General features: G+C 39.3%; 1 protein-coding gene across 1 annotated transcript in view; it reads left to right on the top strand.

The window, feature by feature from the left end:
• LOC123877448 (inositol 1,4,5-trisphosphate receptor) overlaps positions 1–22,953 on the top strand; it is a 67,346-nt gene that overhangs the window by 5,284 nt on the left and 39,109 nt on the right. The window contains exons 2-17 of the mRNA XM_045924249.1: positions 11,704–11,824; positions 12,176–12,246; positions 12,773–12,894; positions 14,302–14,421; positions 15,242–15,359; positions 15,913–16,025; positions 16,339–16,569; positions 17,308–17,417; positions 18,018–18,167; positions 18,829–18,913; positions 19,394–19,554; positions 20,194–20,359; positions 21,024–21,167; positions 21,549–21,693; positions 22,070–22,226; positions 22,682–22,781. Of these exons, the coding sequence (XP_045780205.1) occupies positions 11,742–11,824; positions 12,176–12,246; positions 12,773–12,894; positions 14,302–14,421; positions 15,242–15,359; positions 15,913–16,025; positions 16,339–16,569; positions 17,308–17,417; positions 18,018–18,167; positions 18,829–18,913; positions 19,394–19,554; positions 20,194–20,359; positions 21,024–21,167; positions 21,549–21,693; positions 22,070–22,226; positions 22,682–22,781 (2,076 nt within the window). The 5' untranslated portion in view covers positions 11,704–11,741. The remainder of the gene's footprint in view (positions 1–11,703; positions 11,825–12,175; positions 12,247–12,772; positions 12,895–14,301; positions 14,422–15,241; positions 15,360–15,912; positions 16,026–16,338; positions 16,570–17,307; positions 17,418–18,017; positions 18,168–18,828; positions 18,914–19,393; positions 19,555–20,193; positions 20,360–21,023; positions 21,168–21,548; positions 21,694–22,069; positions 22,227–22,681; positions 22,782–22,953) is intronic.

Below are 22,953 nucleotides of genomic sequence, written 5' to 3'. Positions count from 1 at the left end.
TGTGTGTGTGTGTGTGTGTGTGTGTGTGTGTGTTACTCCTTCACGCAAAAACTACTGGACGGATTGGGCTGAAATTTAGAATGGAGATAGATTATACTCTGGATTAGCACATAGGCTACTTTTTATCCCGGAAAATCAAAGAGTTCCCACGGGATTTCTAAAAAACTACATCCACGCGAACGAAGTCGCGGGCATCGGCTAGTTTTTAATATGCAGCTTATTATTTACTAGCTGATACCCGCGACTTCGTTCGCGTGGATGAAGGTTTTTTAAAATTCCCGTGGGAACTCTTCGAACTTTAGACATTGGCATGAGTCAAATACAAAATAATCTTGCATGAACAATTAGGTGTAAAAAAGTTGTTTTCCCGATGGATACCGCATTTGCTCTGTGAAGAGCAAAAAGCGGCTCGCGTTACTTGGTGTGTCAGAACTCTCGAAAGATTCCACGCAGGATCCTCACATGCTGTATACAACATCGTATCAGGTGACGAATCCTGGATATACGCGTACGAACCCGAAACAAAAAACCAGTCACGAGTTTGGGTGTTCGAAAATGAGTTAAAGCCAACAAAAATTGTGGCTTCGTTTGTCTCCAAAACCGGCCATGTTGCGACTATTCCTCTTGAGGGACAAAGAACAGTTAATGCTGAATGGTATGCTAGCATTTGTTTGCCACAGGTCGTTTCTAAACTCCGTAAAGAGAACTGCAACCGCCGCATCATCCTCCATCACGACAATGCGAGTTCTCACACCGCGCACAGAACAAAAGAGTTTTTAGAGCAAGAAAACATAGAATTATTAGACCATCCGCCGTACAGCCCCGACCTAAGCCCTAATGATTTCTGTACTTTCCCTAAAATAAAGAATACATTGCGTGGTCAGAGATTTTCATCAACTGAAGAAGCTGTGGACGTCTACAAAACGGTCATTTTGGAGACCCCAACTTCCGAATGGAATGGTTGCTTCAATGATTAGTTCCATCGTATGGAAAAATGTGTCAAATTTCGCGGAGAATACTTCGAAAAGCAATAAATACATTTTTAAATAGTAATGTTGTGTCACTTCCTTGATTCCCGAAATTTTCAATGCCGCCCTCGTATATAGCACAGCCAAAGGGAAAAATCCTGATAAAGTGAATTTGGTTACCTTACCAAAAAAAATTAAAATGTGTTCACAAAAAAATTTAAAATCACATTAACTTGCAGCTGCATAAAAGTTTCTTACGTACCTATATATTGTGCGATGGTACGGAACTCGTGTGTGAGTCCGACTCGCACTTGACCGGATCTTTATTAGCGATGTAGTCGAACATCTGTCTACAACAGATAGCCGAAAGATAAAAAAAAAACTAGAGTAGGTATATTAAATTCGCTAGACTCAGCGTATCTGAATTCTGAATAGCGTCGTTTAGAAGCACACAATTGCCTCCTTGGGATGACGCCGTGAAGGTCTCTAGACGCGAGGTGCGGATGCGATTGTGTTACAAGCAGTTACGCTCTGCGGACGATACGCTGAATTAAAGTTACATGATATAAAGGTAGATTCATGCTACGCTGGCCGAGCTGTGGCTGCAAAACAACCTAAAACGAAAGCTAACTAAAACCTTGCGTCTAATGAGTTTGGGCCGCCTGTTTTGTATCTTGTTAATAGTCCAAGACACCACAACTTTTTTTTAAATCAAATTTGGTCAAAAGGGTATGGTCACAAAGTGAGCATGTCACCCTTGTAGAATCTAAACCAAAATTATATTACTCTCAATTTGTATAGCATTTTTGCCTTCTCGGATTTTTTCAAGTTTAAGTTAATGTTTGTTAGGCCTTGGGCCTTTTTGCTCGCGATTAGTGTATTAACTTAGAAATAAGTCGGTTTTTAAACCAAGCATAGCAATGATACAGCTACTATATTTAAAAGTTATTTTGTCAACAATAAAAAAAATCATTTGTTTGACATAGGAAGTCTGACTTCAATTTTTTTCAATTGTTCCGCCTTTGTTGTGGGGCCATAAAAAGTAATGTAACCCCAAAAGGTAAGTAAGTAATGTAACGTTAATCCAAAAAAAAATTTAAGAGATTCAAGGATTAAGGATCTGCAACCTTAAAATTTAAGACTCTTATTATTTTTTATGGTTTAAATTACTTTACATACATATTATATAAGTATGTGCTTAGTTTAGTTTTTTTTTACTAACATAGCGATTTTGTGTTTCGCGTATACAATCGCGACACATCTAAATACTGAACTAAACGAAAAAAGGAAATAAACGATGGGGATTAAACATTCATGTACGTTTTAACTTTTAAACAATTCTATTCTTCTAAAGGTAAACGCGTCCCATCTTAGGCCACATTATCACTTTCTATCAGGTGTGATTATGGTCAACCGCTTGCCTATAATGAATAAAACATTGTAAAAAAGTAAATATCACTTGCTTTAACGGTGAAGGACAGCATCGTGAAGAAACCTGCTTGCCTGAGAGTTCTCCATAATGTTTTCAAAGGTTTGTGGGGACTGCCAATCAGCGCTTGGCCAGCGTGGCGGACTATGGCCTAATAAACTCTTCTCGTTCTGCGATGGGTTGATAATGATGATGATAATGACCTCGAGAGTATATTCTTCGCTGGCGCAGTGGTGAGCGTTGTGGTCTTATAAGTGGTTGTGGGAGGTGCCGAGTTCGATTTCCGGCAGGGTCATTTACAAAATTTTAATTTGTAAGCTGTCTTTGGTTTGGACACAGTGTGGACCTAAGAATTCAGAATAGATGTAGAAGTGATAAGGAGTGTGAGCTTGTCGCAGCGCAGATGTCTAGTGAAATATTACAAGCATACTAGATGGGATTTAGGTTTTAAAATCCCGTGGGAATTCTTTGATTTTCCGGGATAAAAGTAGCCTATGTCATCTCTCCAGGTCCATAACTATACCTACCTATGCAAAAATTATGGCGTTATCTTTCAATAATCATATTACTTAAATATACGTATAGATAATGCCAAGAATAAATAGATTGATATGTATATTCATATAATTACCTAGCGCTTAATTAATTGAAGTAAAATAAGTACAGGATATAAATGGCACATGTCAGTTTCTGGAGCGCGACCTGTAGCTAACCTTTGCCTCTCTGTGTCGGTACGATAAAAACATCCGTTTGTCCACACCACAGAATTCTAATTAAGGTAATAGAAATGGTATCTGCTGTGTTTAATACCGGTACAGCGCAGCGTGTCGCCGATTTTCGACAACTCCTTAACACAAGCCATATAGCTTAGCGGCTAAGATGTCCGTCTCCCATTCAGGAAATCGGGGGTTTGATCTCGGACATGCGCTCGTAACTTTACAGAAATGTGCGTTTTGTGTGAAATATCACTTGCTTTATCGGTGAAGGAAAACATCGTGAGGAAACTCTTCATGCCTTAGAGTTCTCCATAATGTTCTCAAAGGTGTGTGGAGTCTGGTAATCCGCACTTGATCAGCGTGGCGGACTATGTCCTAAATGGCCGGCGATCGATGGATTGCTCATGATGGGTTGCTGCATCGTCAACACAAGCAGACTAAATCTTAGGCTGCATCATCACTTACCGTCAGGTGTAGTTGCAGCCAAGTTTAAATACTTAGTTTTAAAAAGATTCCGAAGAATTGAGAACCTCCTCCTGTTTTGAAGTCGGTTAAAAAGAATACGATCTTCCTGCTCAGTTAACAAACTTGTACTTGGGCCACCACCGAAAGACCATTACACGGAGTAAGGGTGGTAGACCGTTACTTGAAATCGATGTATGCTAAAAGGGCTAGATCAAAAGTCGCAAAGTCAATTGAAAAAAAAATCGATCTAACTACCTAAGTGCCTACATTAGTTATTTATACTGAAATAGAGAAATAATTACATAGGGCCAAAGCACTACAGCCTGCCTTTATTCTAAGCTCACTTTAATAGCAAGTTTCAGAACGTGATCCATGTGGATTAATGCTTTGAGTTTCAGACCAAAGGTTAAACGTCGCTTTCTTTATGTGCTTATAATAAAACTACGTGGGTGATATCCTGTGTGTAGGTAGGAGCTTTTGGTCTCGTGTCTCCACTATTGGAGTCATCATCATCATCATCATCGTCAACCGATTGACGTCCACTGCTGGACATAGGTCTTGTACGGACTTCCACACGCCACGATCTTGCGTCGCCGCCGTACCGCCTCCCTGTGATTTGTTTGATATCGTTTGGAATTTTACCACTAAGGAGGTTAAATAGGGGACGGAAGTTTGTATGAAAGTCCGTCATTTTTAAATTCGTGACAGAAAATACCATGAAAATTGGCATTTGGGTTTTCAGTTAATAGTGAAGAAATATATGATTCAGGATTCGTGGTATTCCACTCCCTCAACGATTTTCAAAAGTTCCACTCGAGTGAAGCTAGGGTATGCCTGCTAGTTTTAAACAAATAATCTGATTGGTTTGTTGATCTCCGCTCCACTTCGCTTCCTTGGACAGGCATCTTTAGCATGGTAATCGAGTCATTTGGAAGCTAAAAATAATGCTAGAGTTTAGAGATGTTTAGACATTACATCAGAAAATGACATAAACGTAGGAGATGCGCGAAAAAAAGGAAAAATAAACACTTTAGACAATGGCAAGGCTGTTCCAGACATCACTCATTGCGGACTTCTCATGCGGATAGTGAAAAATTTAGCTTTTCTTCAGTACGACTCGTTGCTCTGTATGAAAAGTGTGCAAAAAAACACGACCAGTATTAAAAAGTGAACTTTTTTCAAAAATTAGAGTTACAAAAAAGTGTCTAAACTAAATCGAAATTGTAACAAGTGTAAATTAAAATAACACTCCCGACAAGTGAAGGTTTACATACAGTAACTAGAAAAGAGCTGATAAATTTCAAACGGCAAATTTTAAATCCACGCGCACGAAGTCGCGGGCATCCTCTAGTACCTACTTAATATTCTAAATACGAAAGTGTGTTTATTTGATGGTTTGTCCTTCAATCACGCTGCAACAGAGCTCCGGATCGATGTGATTTTTTGCATGGGTATTTAAAGATTTGGAGAATGACATAGGCTACTTTTTACCCCGGAAATTCAAAGAGTTCCCGCGAAATTTTTAAAAACCTACATCCGCGATGATTAAGTCGCGGGGATCAGCGTTCAGCTGCTAGTAACAATATTATAATAGCTATTCGTAGGTTCCCTCTGATCTGATATTTCATCGTTTAAACTTAAAGAAAGACAATAACATCTTTCGAGGTACTTAAGCTCGTCTATCTAGGTCAGTGGCTGAGTTAGCTCTAAAGAAATTCCATTAGCGTGGAAAGTCTCGCATTTTCAAGCTCCGGCATTAAAACGGGTGATAAAATAGTCCAGAGCTTAGGACATCGTTTTACTGGTGTGCAATATTTTATAGACAGAACTAGATGATTCCGACTTTGTACCTTCGTTTGTTTACAAAAACCCGCGGGTACCATGGAATTTTTTACGGAATAAAAAGTAGCATATGTGTTAATCCAAGGAATAATATGAGATTATTCCTTGCATTAACACATATGCTACTTTTTATTCCGTAAAAAAATCCGAATTTCAGCCAAATATACGTTGAGTAGTTTTTGCGTGAAAGAGTAACAAACGTATACACAAACTTTTGCCTATATAATAATTATTAGTGTGATTTCGGACCTTTCTACGGCTGCGTTTTGTGAACAAGGTATATTATTTCCCTTGGAAGGATTGATCCTTAGGAATTTTGATGTAAATTTTGGGATAGCGAGAGCCCCCTGATCTTGATACTAACATAAGTTTGGTATCTTTTCGAATAAATTGGAAATTTTTGAATAAAATGGAAATCGTTCGGATAATTACGCTATAGGTACCTATAATAGACAGGTACGTTATTCGAAATCCCTGTAAGTTTACATATTTTTAGCCTTTTGTTTGTATGGTTTTCCTTTTGCTTGAACTCTAGGCAGTATCACACGTAGAAGTATTACATCTTAGAAGTATCGCCTCTGACTAGCTGACGCCCGCGACTTCGTCCGCGTGGATTTAGGTTTTCGAAATCCCGTGGGAACTCTTTGATTTTCCGGGATAAAAAGTAGCCTATGTGCTAATCCAGGATATTATCTACCTCCATTCTGGATTTCAGCCAAATTCGTCCAGTGGTTTTTGCGTGAAGGGGTAACAAACATACACACGCACACATACAAACTTTCGCCTTTATAATATTAGTGTGATTGACTGATTGACGCTCGCTCACTATTGGCCACAATGCATTGTTGCACCAAGAATACCATAAGTTCAGCCAATCACGACAACTGCAATTGATTGATATAGGTTTTCCGGCTGGTTTCCTAACTATAACTAAACCATGTTTGCCTTTCTTCTGTCTATCATGACTTTGATTCCAACTTTGATATTTAAATCTGTAAGGCAGGCTAATAGAAAATCCCTATCTACATAGTATCTGGGTCACTAAGTTTTCAAAGAAAATCCACGGTTGGGTTGAGCCAGCTAAATATATCGGGCCCTTTCCTTGCCTGATTAGGTTCAGCACACGCACCCACTCCACGTATTGATTGGTGCCTCTATCTATAAGCGGGGAAGGTTAGTAGCAGATAATACTCGATGTCTAATGGCTGGTTTCGGCCTCACGGTCTGTGTTGTAAAACCTCAGTTCGAAACTCCTATTAAAACATTTATAGTGGACTGTATTGACAAACATAATAATACATAGAGATAGGTTTTTAACCCCCGACCCAAAAAGAGGGGTGTTATAAGTTTGACGTGTGTATCTGTGTATCTGTCTGTGGCATCATAGCTCCTAAACTAATGAATCGATTTTAATTTAGTTTTTTTTTTTGTTTGAAAGGTAGCTTGATCGAGAGTGTTCTTAGCTATAATCCAAGAAAATCGGTTCAGCCGTTTGAAAGTTATCAGCTCTTTTCTAGTTACTGTAACCTTCACTTGTCGGGGGTGTTATAAATTTTTAATTTACACTTGTGTTAGCAGTGATAGCCGAGTGGTTATGTCAGACGTATTCGGGTGGACCGGAGTTCGATTCTGGACACGAGCTTCTAACCATCGGAGTTAAATATTATTTGTTTAAAGCGTGAAGGCAAACATCCTAAGGAAATCTGCATTGCTTTAGAGTTAACCCATAATATTCTCAAAGGCGGCGTGTGAAGTCTGCCAAACCACAAGTAGCCAGCATAGTAGACTATGGCCTAAACCCTTCTCTTCTCATTATGAGAGAACTAGAGGATGCCCGCGGCTTCGCCCGCCTGGATTTCGGTTTTTTAAATCCCGCAGGAACTCTTTGATTTTCCGGGATAAAAAGTAGCCTATGTCCTTCCCCGGGATGTAGCCCATGTCTGTACCAAATTTCATCAAAATCGGTTCAGCGGTTTGGCCGTGAAAACGTAGCAGACAGACAGACAGACAGACAGACAGACAGACACACTTTCGCATTTATAATAATATTAGTATGGATGTTTTAAAGTCAACCCTTCTCTTTCCCAAAAAAATATTATGCCTTTAAACAGCTAGCAAAAGCTATTTCGCGTCGTCAGAAGAAAATCGATATGGATCTATAAAAAGTGCTACATTCCATACAAGTTAGATCCATCCTTAACTGCTTTATACAATTTAACATTCACTATTCATTACTTATCGTCACCTTATAAATACCGTAGCTCCACTTCGGTAAAATCGTAGTCAAGCGCAAATCCTGACATCATAAAAACTATTGGCAGGTTATTTGGTACTCAATACCTACTCGTCATAGCAAGTTGATCCGTCAAGAATTCCACTTTATTAATCTTTACAACTATAATTAAAAATCGCATGCGATAGACAGATAAACAAAAGGAGTCAACTTAGATAGACCCTTTTAACGTGGGACTAAAAATCAGCCGTGTAAAAATCTCATAGCCGTGTGCCTAGCCTAAAGATTAGGAGTTAGGACATCCGCCGTCTATTTGGGAAGTGGTTCGATCCCGGGCAAGCACCTTTAACTTTTCAAAATTTTAAATATCACTTGCTTTAACAGGGCTCTCTCTGTCACTCGCTTCATACAATCATAGTTCCAATTTCATTTGAATATTAAGCAACCAAAGTCCATTTAATTTTGCAGACATATTCTAGAAACTAATATCTGTGTCTGTGGTGTTCTGGATTTTTCTAAAAATATGTAGTTTTAAAATTACAGGGGCTCAAAGATTTGTATGTAAATTTTTAAGACCGCGTAACTTTGAAACCGAATATTTTAACAGAAATCTGGAAAACCACAGACATAGATATTAGTTTCTAGAATATGTCTGCAAAATTTCATGGACTTTGGTTGCTTAATATTCAAATGAAATTGGAACTACGTTTGTATGAAGTGAGTGACGGAGAGACCCTTCTTAACAGTGAAGGAAAACATCGTGACCTGCATGCCTGAGAGTTCTCCATATTGTTCTCAAAGGTATGTGAAGACTGTCTGCCAATTCGCACTTGACTAGTGGGGTAGATTATGGACCCTTGCTCAGTAGTGAGCCAGCTATGTTTTGATGATGATGATGATGATGATTTAATAATCTTAGAACAGATTTTCGTATAAATACCTAGGGCACATTTACAGATGGTTATAACTAAAAATCGAAAGGTGCTATGTTACTGTGTGTGCGTAGTGGCGTTAGTGCTCGGTTACTGCTTTATAGACTTGAAGCGTGCGTTCTACAAGCTGGTTCTACATCTGTTCTATTTTGTATGCGATATGCTGAAACTTCTGATGAAGCTTGTAGAACTTTACTGAAGATGGAGTGATCAGATCCTGGTAAGTCGAAAAATCTACTGGCAATTTTTGCGTCGTAATAACGTTATCACTCAAGACAGTATTTCAAGAATGCAAATGCCTATACTGGACTTTAAAAAAAATGGAAATCTTAATTGACTGACGGTTCCAGTCCAGTACGATCAAAATGACTTTCGCCCAAAACATTTTCTCTCAGTGCCCTCCGATAGAGGCGACCTCCGCCTGATTTTTTTTGTGTTGTTGACATGATTAATATTCTTTGATTTTTCGGGATAAAAGATAGCCTATGTCACTCTCCAGCTTTTTAACTATACCCTTGCAAAAAATCACGTCGATCCGTTGCTCCGTTGCGATGTGATTGAAGGACACACTTTCGCTTTTTTAATATGGGTAGTGATTAGTGCCGGAGATCACCTCCTACATACTTCTATATTTATTCTATACTTAGTGAAGGTAGATCATACCTATCTAATAGCAGAATGTCCGTGTTTATAAACTGAAAACGTAGTTTACCCAGAGTCTATTGAAGTAGCCTTTGTTGCGCCACTAAAGACTCGAATAGCACTAAACAGCATTTTTTTATATTTGATAACAGCCGTCATACAGTTCCGTGAACAAAACACATGGCTCTTTGTTTAATTCATGAGTGAGGATCTATGAAAAAACTGAAAAAAAAAGCTCCCCGGATGTTTTAATTTCATCTAGTGACTATAAAACCGCGACTCCGTCCACGTGAACTACACAAATTTAAAACCCCTATTTTACCTTAGGGGTTGAATTTTCAAAAATCCTTTCTTAGCAGCTGAAGTCTGCGTCATTATACGAGTAGCTATCTGCCAGCCAATATTCAGCCCAATCCGTGCAGCATTTTGAGCTGTACGTTAATAGAACAGTCAGTCAGTCAGTCTCCTTTTCCTTTTATATATTTAGAAGATTCACGGAGGCGGATTACTTAACTTTTATATACTGTTAACTTCAATCTTTTCAATCGTTATTAAAATCCTGAAACACGTATTTTTTCCTGTTTCACGTATTTCAGAGTTTCCCAAAGCCACCATGATCCAAACTTCATAGTCGCGGATCGTTCTTCCCTGTGTTGGGGACCAAAAGCAGAGAAAATTTCGGCTTTTATAAAATAACGAAGGTCTGGCACGCGCTGGCTCTTAGTCCATTAGTCATAATAATTATGCCAGCTGTAACAACATAATTAGGGCACAGGGAAATTCTTGTGAGATCCGAGAGCTTTTCGATTTCTCACATAATTTGTACGTTCTCAGAATGTCAGACTAGATTTTCTTAGAAGGTCTTTATTGCTGACAAGTTGAGATGTCCGTAGATGATAGTTTCAAGACCTAACACTGTTAGACGGCAGCCATACTTAGATAGTTTATTAGTAGAACTATCCAAACAAATCATATCTGAAATTTTTCACACATCTGCTTTGCTACTTTAAGCTCTATATTGAGAAAAAATAAGGTTCAATTTGTGTGGAATATAGAGCAACAGGTAGCATCGCGTTCCAAGAATATTTTGTGAAAAATTACAATAATGAAGGAAATTAATTTTGTAACTATTTGCACCTATTTAGTGTATTATGTAATATTATTATAGCTGAATGTCTCAGCTTCGTTGGTGTGGACTGTCTGTAAATCCTTTCTCAGTAGGCGTCTACATTATCGAGAACACCTACATACAAAATCCCTACCCAACAGTTTGAGCTTACATTGATATGTAAGTCCATACTTTATTCTTTTACTTGTATAAAACTTTCATCTTCGAATACTCCCGGTATTTTCATAGTGGGGGTAAGACCCTGGCTTATGGGGGATTACTTTATTCAACCATCCATTCCTCAATCACCATGACTTGTTGATGCAAAATTAAGTAGACGTGATATCTTCATAGCCCTAAAGGCCGTTCCAGATACACCCAATAAACGGATTTGCATACCTTATATATAAATCTAACTCGTCAAAACTCAAAATGTACAAAATGCAACGTTATCGACGATGTTTTGTTATAAGGAATCCGAAACGAAATAGAAAGGCTTAACCGACTTCCAAAAAAGGAGGAGGTTCTCAATTCGTCGGGATCTTTTTTTTTTTATTTTTTTTTATTTTTTATGTATGTTCCCCGATTACTCAAAGACCCCTGGACCGATTTGGAAAATTTTTTTTTTGTTTGAAAGGGTATACTGTGCAGGTGGTCCCATATAAATTTGGTGAAGATCTGATGAATATCTTCGGAGATGGAGAACAGAACTCCTCAATGGATAAGAGCAAATTGCTCGCGATCACTGTAATAGCTTAGTAAACAGTAGGGTTTAAACTGGGCATAGCATATTATAGTACAGTGGGGCCACTAAAAATTGTGAAATAAAAAATTTTCAAAAGAAAAATAAAACCGACTTCAAAAACCAAAAACACTAAAAAGTAGAAAATAATTTTTGTTTAGCTACACATGTAATGTACCTAGGTATGAAGTCGGGCGAGCTTCACTCTTGGATTTCTAATTTTGTTTTAATATGCTCGCTCGACTTCATACCTAGGTACATTACATGTGTAGCTAAACAAAAATTATTTTCTACTTTTTAGTGTTTTTGGTTTTTGAAGTCGGTTTTATTTTAAGTGTAAGTTAAACATTGATTTGAGGGATTCGGTTACTTGTATCAGTGATGGCGTGCACAGAGTCTATAGCCAAGGTAGGCATATGTTAGTTATGTAGGTACCTATTTACTGGCGGTCGTGATGAAAAATGAGCATTGAACTATTTGAATCAGGGTAAGCAGCGGCTTTACGCCTCTATGACTTGCCCAACGCTGTGTATCAGTGGTTCTAGCCCAAAAATAAATAAGATGAACGACATTTTCTTACACCCCAGGGATTACTTAATAGATTAAATAATGTTTTTGTTCAACAGGAGTATTTGCATGGTGGGGGTGAGGAGACGGCGGCAAGATGGGGGACAGCTTCCTACATCTCGGGGACATAGTGTCCCTCTACGCGGAGGGGTCTGTCGCTGGCTTCCTCAGCACCTTGGGGTAAGATATAGGACCTCATTAAAAAAAATGTGGAATTTTTTGCGATTTTGGTGTCTTCATCACTCCAAGCACTTGTGGCACTCAAAGTTTGTGGAAAATGTTCTTTATGGTGTGTGAAGTCTACCAATCTACTGAACCAGCGTGATAGTCCATCTCATTCCGAGAGGAGACCTCTACTAGGTAAGTAGTGAGCCGGTAATGGGTTGATAATGATGATGATGATCAAATAGAATTTCGTGACGAAGGCACTGTGTATCCAATTTATCCAATCCGTTATAAAAATATAGATGTTCGATATTTAAATAGATAAACTTTGGAGAAGCAGATTGTTTAATGATAATATTGTTTCAGGCTGGTGGATGACAGATGCGTGGTGTGCCCCGAAGCCGGCGACTTGACTGATCCGCCCAAAAAATTCCGAGGTTAGATATTCAGATGTGTATTAAAACCTAAGTATAAAATATATGATGTTACGCTTGGTGCAAGGACGTAGGTGGGTTTTCACTGACGTGGAGATGGGCGGAGTGGTGTGGAGCGGAGGAGAATAATATAAATGCAAAAGTATGTCTGTCTCTGTCTGTCTGCTAGCTTTTCCTGGCCCAATAGTTTAACCGATTTTGATGAAAAGTACAGACTTTGCTTACATCCAGGGGAAAGACATGTCTTTTTTATCCCGGAAAAGCAAAGAGTTCCCACGGGATTCTTAAAGATTCATCCGTATAACCGATTTATACGAAAATTGGTGCAGAGGTAGCTTGCGTCCCGGAAATTGATGTAAGCAATTTTTTATCGCGGAATAGCAGAGTTCCAACAGGATATAAAGAAACCTAAATCCATGCGGATGAAGTCGCGGGCATTAGCTAGTCCGTTATAATTGTGAAAAGAGATCTAGTCGCTGCTACCGAACTCGGTAATGTAATCACCACAAAAGGATTTGTTCTATTACAGACTGCCTGTTCAAGATATGCCCTATGAACCGCTACTCGGCACAGAAGCAGTTCTGGAACACCGCCAAGCAGTCCGCTAACGCCAGCGCAGACACCGACACGGGACTGCTCAAGAGGTTGCACGTGAGTATTCCCTACATAGATTACTAGAGGATGCCCGCGACTTCGTCCGCGGGGATTTACATTTTTATAGATCCCGTAGGAACTGTTTGATTTTCCGGGATAAAAAGTTGCCTATTTCAATTACAGGGACGCAAGATACTTCGGTACCAAATTTCATACAAATCGGTTAAGTGGATGAGTCTTTAGGAATCCCGCGGGAACTCTTTGATTTTCCGGGATAAAAAGTAGCCTATGTCCGTCCCCGGGATGTAAGCTAACTCTGTACTAAATTTCATTAGAATCGATTCAGCGGTTGAGCCGTGAAAACGTAGCAGACAGACAGACAGACACACATTCGCATTTATAATATTAGTATGGATTGTGAGCCTTTTTCCCTCCAACTAAGCGTAAAGCGTGTGCTAGGAGTAGATACGACACAAGTGCAACAAGTCGAGTTACCGCCGACATTGTGGAATCAAGTCCGATTCGTTTACCGTTGAGCTATTGAGGCTCTAATTGAGTCATTTCAAGGATCATCATCATCAACGCCGTGTCTGATACTCATACTACGTTTTGTCGGTTTCGAAGACAGAGACAACGCTCTACGATACCGTTAGATATCTCTTTCTAAAATTCGATGTGCAATATACCGGGCTGTAAGTGCGAAACTGTTATTGGAAATGGAGTAATTGCTCACTCACCATTTGGCACACTCTACCGTCTCGATATTATACAGGAAAATCAAACGTTGGAATTTTCACCAAAATTCCCCAACGGAAATATGAAATGGCAGTCAAAATAACAGTCTAAACTCTAAACAATGTATTCCTTTGAAGCCAAAACAAATGACACCGTCCGCTGAACTGCACGGCCATAACTATATTTCTTATTGAGGAATCATCTACGCTAAATATAAATAACCTGCATAGGAACGAGATATAACTGTGAGGCAACCACAGAATTATATCGTACCGTACCGTATACAGAACCGTAGTTATAGAAGCAGTAAAGGAGCTTGTCGCCGCGTAGATGTTTTGCGAAAAGTGCCTTTCATAGTAAAGCATATTAAAAACAGATGTATTTGGTTAGCGGTTGAGTTTTGTTAAAGCTTTATTTTCCTAAATAAAATGAATGCAAACGTGACCTTTTCTTATTACATTGGTAAGAAATTTAGATCTCTAACCTTTATTTGGTTTCCATGATGTAAACTTTCCATTTTTTTTTTGTAGATCTTCTTGCATACAATTTATCCATCTTTTTCTGAGTTTACTGCTGTGATGTCAACTTTAACTTCTCTATTGGGCAGTGTCCTCTTTGCATAGGGGTAGGGAGAGTGCCAAAATAGAATAATATGAAATTGAAAGGCTATGCGCCCAATTTTGAGAAAATTTGATTACATTTGTTGAGAAAATGGTTTTTGATGTCCAGCACGCCGCCGAGATAGAGAAGAAGCAGAATGAAATGGAGAACAAGAAATTGCTAGGAACAGTGGTGCAGTACGGCAGCGTTGTTCAGTTACTGCACGTCAAATCCAACAAGTACCTCACTGTAAGTACATTTTATTTACTGCTTTAACTACTGTTTGCCCACAGATGGACATGATGAGCTCCCTGGCGTCTCTAGCCCCGGGAACGATTGCAGGTGACGGGTAATCCCGGGAATGGGACAATGGAAATTTATGATTTTTAATTAGAGGTTGACGCAAAAAGGATCCAACCCATATAAAATTAGTTTTTAGATATTCAACCTTAAAGCTGAGACGTTAAAGTTGATTTTGTAAAAATGTCCAAGTTGTCTCTGGTATAGTCTGGTGGGTGGTTTGGATCTTGGCCTGGTTAGTTACCAGTTACCACCCTATCAGCATAGACGTGCCGCCAAATGATTTAGTCTGAGATCTTTAGAGCGCACTTTGACTTTGCTCAGACTTAAGACACTGTTTAAACGAGACACCGCTATACCACTGGCATAAATCTGTCTCATTTTAACTGAAACTTAAGTCTAAGCAAAGTCAAAGTGCGCTCTATGGATTTCAACCTTAAGAGTTCCGGAACGATGTTGCGTAGAACCATATAGAGGTTTAGATTCAATTAAACTTTAGAACACCTCCCAAGTCTACCAGCTGCCGTCTTAGATTGCAATCAAGGGATTCCACCTTTATCATACCATCTCCCGCCATACTCTTCAGATCCTCGATTCATAAACTGGAGCTTGTTCTACGCTACTATTGCTATTGTTAGATTTGTAAGATGATATAGTGGTGATAATTACGTAAACTTAAAATTAAAACTACGAGGGTTCCAAATGCACCCTGGTCGGTGAAAAGCCCACAACAAACTTCCTATTTTAACTCCTAAAACTTTGTGTTCAGGTAAATAAAAGGCTCCCTGCGTTGCTGGAAAAAAACGCGATGCGTGTGCACCTGGACGCAAACGGAAATGAGGGGTCGTGGTTCTATGTCATACCATTTTACAAACTCCGCTCCACTGGTAATTATTTATCACACTAGTTATTTTTATGTAGCCATTCATAGATTTTCAAAAAATTATTCTATTTTAAGCTCAAAATATTTTTATGTTTTATGGCGTCATCATTCCTGTATCTTATAAGGATCAAAAGATTATTTTACACAACTTAAGGCAAATAAAAGGAGTGCCATGGTGGATAATATTTGAAGAGAGCAACCGCCGAGTTTCTTGCTGGTTCTTCTCGGTAGAAACGGCATTCCGAACCAGTGGTAGATCATTTTGACGATTCAAAAGCACTTGTAAAAGTTTAATTGAATAAAAATATTTTGAATATTGAATTTTGATATCTTTTGTGTGATTTTCAAAACTAAAACTAACTGTAGGTTGATTCCAAAAAATCTGCATCAATGATTATTACAAACGCAATTGTTGTTATTGGCTATGCTATTCTTGTTGCACCCAAATGTTGTAGCCAATAGTAACCGAGCGTCAACCAATCAGAGGTGATTGCGATCGTGATATTGTAGCCTGACATTCAATTATTATTCTTTGACAACGTGATTGATCTTTGCAGGAGACAACGTGGTGGTTGGAGACAAGGTTATACTGAACCCTGTAAACGCTGGTCAGCAAGTATTGCACGTGTCTTCCAACCATGAGCTACCTGACAACGCTGGATGTATGGAGGTAAAGTTTTTGGCTGCCAGAATGTTCTATAAACATTAAGGCTCAGTTTACACAATTGGGAATCGAAGCGAATTTCTAAAATCCATCTATCTCCACAGAATAAAGCACCAATTTCTACCGAGAAAGAAAATTCGCTCGCATTCCCACGCATTCCCGGGAATTTTTCATTTAGGCAAGTGTTTTACAGAGTGGAGATAAAAGTCAATATGTCATGTATTATTTTAGAAATTTGCTTTGATTCCCTATCAATGTCAATATAATTGAGCCCAACGAGGACTATACACAATTTTATTTCATTATTCTGTTGTTAAAGGTGAACGTGGTAAACTCCTCCACATCCTGGAAGGTGACATTATTTCTGGAGCACAAAGAGAATCAAGAAGAAATGCTCAAAGGTGGTGATGTGGTGAGGCTGTTCCACGCTGAACAAGAGAAATTCCTCACCATGGACGAATATCGGAGACGTCACCACGTGTTCCTACGTACCACGGGCCGCTCAAGCGCTACCGCTGCCACCAGTAGCAAGGCTTTGTGGGAGATTGAGGTTCGTATCCAACTCTTCAATTTCCAACAGCCCAGGGTTTGGAGTAAATTAAATGCACTTTATAGAGCGTCCAGTATGAAATGTCAATAGGGCGTTACGTGGTGAGGCTGTTCCACTTGAGCAGGAGAAGTTCCTCACCATGGATGAATATCGGGGACGTCACCACGTGTTCCTATGTACCACGGGCCGCTCGAGTGCTACCGCTACCACCAGTAGCCTGGCTTTTTGTAGGAGATTGAGGTTCGTATCCAACCCTTCAATTTCCAACAGCCCAGGGTTTGGAGTACTTCATAGAGCGTCCAGTATGAGATGTCGATAGAGTGTTACGTGATGAGGCTGTTCCACTTGAGCAGGAGAAGTTCCTCACCATGGATGAATATTGGAGACGTCACCACGTGTTCTTGCGTACCACGGGCTGCTCAAGCGCTACTGCTGCTACCTGTAGCAAGGTTTTATGAGAAATTTAAATTGGTATCCAACTTCTCAATTGGAACACCTCAGGGCCAGGAGTCTGATTAAAGTGCTAAAGAAAGTGACTCAATTTGCTGGCAAGTGGTGATGCAGCTTAGATGGAGCGAGCTTGCCTTAAAGATGCGTATTTACTCTTTACTTGAAGGTACTCATATTATAATTGGGGGAGAAACTGATGCCGGAAGGGTGTTCTATATCCTAGCGGTTCGGTTTAGTATCGGTGGCGGTTTTTTTGGACTAGCATACTTTATTGTGTTTTTGATGCAGGTGGTCCAACACGACCCGTGTCGCGGCGGTGCGGGCCACTGGAACTCAATCTTCCGTTTCAAGCACCTCGCCACTGGACACTATTTAGCCGCCGAAGCGTGTATAAAACAGTAAGAACTTTTTACTTCCACCTATCTAGAAAAGCTTTTTTGAATTCTTTGACTCCATTAGTTAGACATTGGTGACCAGTCTGGAGTGATGAACTTGCATAAAACAGCATTCGCTTAAGATCGTTGACATGCTGAGTGTTTCGTAAACGGTAGTTTTTTTGGGAAAAATTGTAAAAGGTCCTCATGGTGTCACATTTGCCTAAAGTTTTTTCACAACTGGCACTTTATGTTTGGGGGTACCCCGAAAAAAAAAAAGTTATGAAACAAGTTTCTATTACTGTAGCGTGTTTAAGCAGGTTTAAGCTTCTGAATGAAACAAGTTTAACAAACAGAGAGGTGGTCGGACCGACAAACACCGAGGTAATATTAATAGATATGTGACAAACTTTTTATGATTCGAAAAGAGCAACTGCTGAGTTTCTTGCCGGCTCTTCTCAGTAGAATCTTCATTCCGAACCGGTGGTAGAGTCATAGACGTAACATAAGAGACACTACTTGTACTACATTAAATAAATAATTTTGATTCGATTTAATGTAATGACTTGTTCTTTCGAATACTAAAGATCTTTGCATAACTTAATGTTGTTTTTCTTTTATTAGGGAAGGTGCCGGTGAAGATATTGAGGGTGAGGAACCGGCGTACCAGCTAATATCAGTTCCACATTCCTCAGAAATCGCCACTCTGTTCGAATTGGACCCTACCACTATGACGCATTCAGACACGCCAGTACCGCAAAGCAGTTACGTAAGGTATCTATTCTTTTATTTTTGACTTGATTAATCTCTTTCTCTGTGTTCGTCCTTTGATTGCTAAAGATATAGACTCAAAAAGGCTAGAACCCAGAGCCGTAAAACCAGTTTAAAAAATGCTAAAGATCTACAACAATAAAATTTTAGAGAATTAGCGTCTTTTTCTCACTAATGTAATAAGAAAAAGACAGATAAACAAAACTGTTAAACCTCGTGACTTTAGATACCAGTCTTGAGCAATGAAGGGTTTGGGTAGCGCTGAAATTTAGAGTCTTCAAGAGTTTAATTTAAAATTAATTTTTAGTTATATTACTAAAAAAGAAAAAGGTACAGATACAGAACTTACCACCAAGCGTTTTAGCGTTCCGGTACGATGCCGTGTAGAAACTAAAGGAGAATGGGTTCAATAAAAAACTGCCATACCCCTTCCAGGTTAGCCCGCTTCCATCTTAGACTGCATCATCACTTACCACCAGGTGAGATTGCAGTCAAGGGCTAACTTGTATCAGAATAAAAAACATACTTGAAATAATGCTTATATCTACATCTTATCCAAACGCAACAAAAAGTGTCCACTAGTTCTGATTGCACATTACAGGTTGCCGTGAAATTTTCTGTACGTGCATAGAAAAAAAAAACTACGAATGTTTTTCTTTTTCAGGTTACAACATTTATGCACGCACACGTGGGTCCACTCAACGTCGATACCTATAGATAAGGAAGAAGAGAAACCTGTCATGTCGAAGGTATCAAACATTTTCATTGATATACATAACTAAATAGCTTAGTTGAAAAGGGGAATGCTAGTCAGATCTACTAATTTTTGGGTTCCGCATCTATAGAGAAAAAAATTCCTTCGGGCCCCCTTTAGGATCACTTCGTTGTCTGACTGTTAGTCTGCCTATCTGTCAAAACCCGTCAAGGGAATCAAAACCTATAGGGTACTTCCGTTGGCCTATAGTAATTATTACACTTGGCAGGTAGCAAGCAATATATTATAGCTCAGGTAAAGGGAAAAACGTGAATTTTTGGTTACATGTTGTTTCTTGTACGGTACGGAACCCTTCGACTGCGAGTCCGACTCGTATTTGACTGCTTTTTTATTCTAATTATTTTTTAAGCATAGCTAAAAACGCTATAAAAAAATACTGCATTTCGCGTCACAAATATCTACCATAAATGATTATTAGGCAGTTCCGTGAATCAGTTTTGTGATTTCCTTCCAGGTAGGATGTTCAGTAATCAAAGAGGATAAGGAAGCCTTCGCCCTCATATCGGTGTCGCCTAGCGAGGTGAGGGACCTGGACTTTGCCAACGACGCCTGTAAAGTGTTGTCGGCTCTTTCTACCAAGTTGCAGACGGGCAGCATTGAGCACAACGAGATGAAGTGAGTTATCCCCCACATGCAGGTATATCCCCCAACGCGCAGGTATATTCCCTATCATGGAGAGTATATCCTCCAGCAGTTATCTTCCAAGTATATCCTCTAGATATGTACATGCAAGTATATCCCCCAACATGCAGTACATCCCTCGCCAACGATGCCTGCAAAGTGTTGTCTGCACTCTTCACTAAGTTGCAGACTGGCAGCATTGAGCACAACAAGATGAAGTGAGTTGTCCCCACACGAACATATATCCTCCTACGTGTATTTATATCCTCCAACATGCCGGTAGAATGCTCAGGAGTCAAAGAAGACAAAGATACTTTACTCTCTTGTATATGGATTATGGATTCCTGTCGGAACACATGCTTCTTGCCATTCGATAAATCTATCCATCGCCCATTGAATAACACTAAGCTATCTTGTGAGGTTTATAACGAAAGTACCGTCTTAGAGCCTGATATCAAACAATAACCTATTTTTATAAATGTCCAAATATAGGTTATGCTCATATAACAATTAAGTCAAAGTCAAATCATTTATTGAAATTGGATACTATTGTACACTTTTTGATTGTCAATTGTTGAATGTGAATAGACCGTAAATAATGCAGTCTATTCTATTTAAAATATTTATTTCTAGGGCATTAACTTGTCTTCTCCAAGACATAGTATACTTCATTGCCGGTTTCGAAAACGAGCCCAACAAGTCCAAAGCCTTGGACCTGGTGGTGGAAAACCCCAACCGCGACAGACAGAAACTTCTGAGAGAGCAGTACATATTACGACAACTGTTCAAAATACTACAGGTAAGTTTTTTTTTTTTAATAAGAATACTAGCCATGTTAAATGACTAATATTCTCCTTTCCTCTCCAACTAAGCGTCAGGCTTGTGCTAGGAGTAGGTACGACAATAGTGCAACGGGCGGGGTTTGAACCGTCGACCTTTCGGTTTTCAGTCCACTCCTTTACCGGTTGAGCTATTGAGGCTCTATTATTTATTATTTATTCTATTGTTTATTAGTATAGCTCAGTTATTATCTCAGTATCTCTCTATTTCTCCCTATTTGCCTCTTTATTTTGAATTCGAACCGCTAGGATATGGAACGCCCTTCCAGCATCAGTTTTCCCCTCCAATTTTAATATGGGTACCTTCAAGACAAGAGTGAATAGGCAGCTTCTAGGCTAGCGCGTTCCATCTTAGGCTGCATAATTTTAGCCGGTAGGTCTGATTGCAGCCAAGCGATAGTCTAAAATTGAAAACATGGTTTTCGGATTTTTTTCTTTACTTGTGCCGTAAGACCTACCTATCTGCCAAATTTCATGATTCTAGACCAACACGGAGTACTGTATAGGTTTTCTCGACAGACACGACTGATGGACAGACAGACACAGTGATCCAATAAGGGTTCCGTTTTTCCTTTTAAGGTACGGGACCCTAAAAGTTGCGTAAATAACTCTTTTGTTATTTAGGGTCCGTTCCAAGAGTCATCAGAAGGGGAGGCGTTTCTCAAGATAGAGGAGCTGTACGACCCGCGTTACGCTCCCTACAAGTTCATCTTCCGATTATGCTACCGCATCCTACGCCTCAGCCAGCAGGACTACAGGAAAAACCAGGTATAAATCATAAAAGCTTTCTTTTAAAAGTGTAAGGGAAACCTTAAAGTTTGCCTATGTTAGGTGCAATAAATGAAAACAACAACAAAGCCTTTCATTAGCACCCAACCGAGGCTTTGGCTTTGGCCACCTTCAGCCAAAATTTTGACTTCGGCCAAAATGATGTTTTTTTTTTAATTGAAAATATTACAGTAAAACTTAAAGCCTACTTACTATACTATACTAAAAAAAAATAGGATAATATTTTGAAGATTTCAGAATCGGTGGAATTTCTCATATATTCCATTCCATTAATTGGCACCTTCATAAGGTTGACTGACTCTTTGGTTGTGCAATAAGGTTTAAAAAAAAGTTTCACTTGAACTTGACTTTATCCACCAGGAATACATAGCGAAGCACTTCGGCTTCATGCAGAAACAGATCGGTTACGACATCCTGGCTGAAGACACCATCACCGCGTTGCTTCACAACAACAGGAAACTGCTCGAGAAACACATCACAGCTTCAGAGATTGAGACCTTTGTTGGTGAGAATTATTTTCCAAACAAGATAAAGTTAAACAGCACTAAAACCCGACTACTACCCGCGAACTGCCGATAGATAGCGATAAATTTTTTTCTGGGCTGGTTTCCGCACTTAAACGTAGATATAGTGAAATAGTTTTTCCGTCGCTCGGTTATTTTAACGTTATACTACTATATTTATATTTGTGAACTCAGAATTTTTTCCTCATTTATTTGATATCCAATTCTATACAATAGCAAAAAATATTTTTGGAGACCACCCACTTTTGTAATGTAACATTCGTCAGGTCAATTTTTTTCATATAAAATGTATCTTATGTCACCCGGATTATATAATAACGAATCGATTGACACTTGATTGATTTTTTTTGGCACAAGGTTTGGTGCGCAAGAACATGAAAACTTGGCAGTCTCGATTCTTGGATTACCTGAGCGACTTGTGCATATCCAACAAGAAGGCCATCGCCGTCACACAAGAGCTCATCTGCAAAAGCGTTCTTTGCGCAAACAACGCTGACATACTCATTGAGACCAGGTACCATGAAGAGTTTTTTGAGATTTTTTTGACTCTTGTTTTTTTGGTATCACAAAGCTAAATAACTTGAGAGTTTTTTGACTCTTTTTTGAGAACTTTTTGACCTGGTTCACCTTTCTATATTTACCTTTCTACCACAAAGCATTGCCAAGCGTACGAAGCGATTTGCCTCCTCGTTTCTAATCCGGACAGCTAGGATATGGAACGCCCTTCCAGCATCAGTTTTACCCTTCAATTTTAATATGGGTACCTCCAAGTCAAGAGTGAATTGGTATCTTCTAGGCAAGTGCGCTTCATTTTAGGCTGTATAGTACCCTAACAATCTGTGGTACAATAATTCTCTAGCAAGATTTGAAAAAAATACATGAATATTACTACTAGTATTGTATTGCACATAAATAAGAGCAGGATAGTAGAATTATGTAATTAGAATTGCATAAAGGTTGTCCTCGCAGATTGGTGACGACAAAATATCAGAGCCTTTCGGAGTCTGACGACGCGGACGGCAGGGTCTCGGTCGAAGATGACGTCATGCTTCTGTGGAACAACAAGAAGGTAAATTAAAAATTTTAATTTCGCCCGACAGCTTTAGGACGGTTAAGGTTTAGGGAACACATCTATCGTTATCATCTCGTAAATAGGTAACCGAACTATCAGCATGTGGCGGTTGCCACATTCGCAAGCAGATGGCGCTTCTCACTCATACGAAGAAATCAATCAGCATTCA

This window comes from Maniola jurtina, chromosome 23 (genome assembly GCF_905333055.1).
Source record: "Maniola jurtina chromosome 23, ilManJurt1.1, whole genome shotgun sequence".
Taxonomy (NCBI): Eukaryota; Metazoa; Arthropoda; class Insecta; order Lepidoptera; family Nymphalidae; genus Maniola; species Maniola jurtina.
This window is presented reverse-complemented; position numbering and strand designations above follow the sequence as displayed.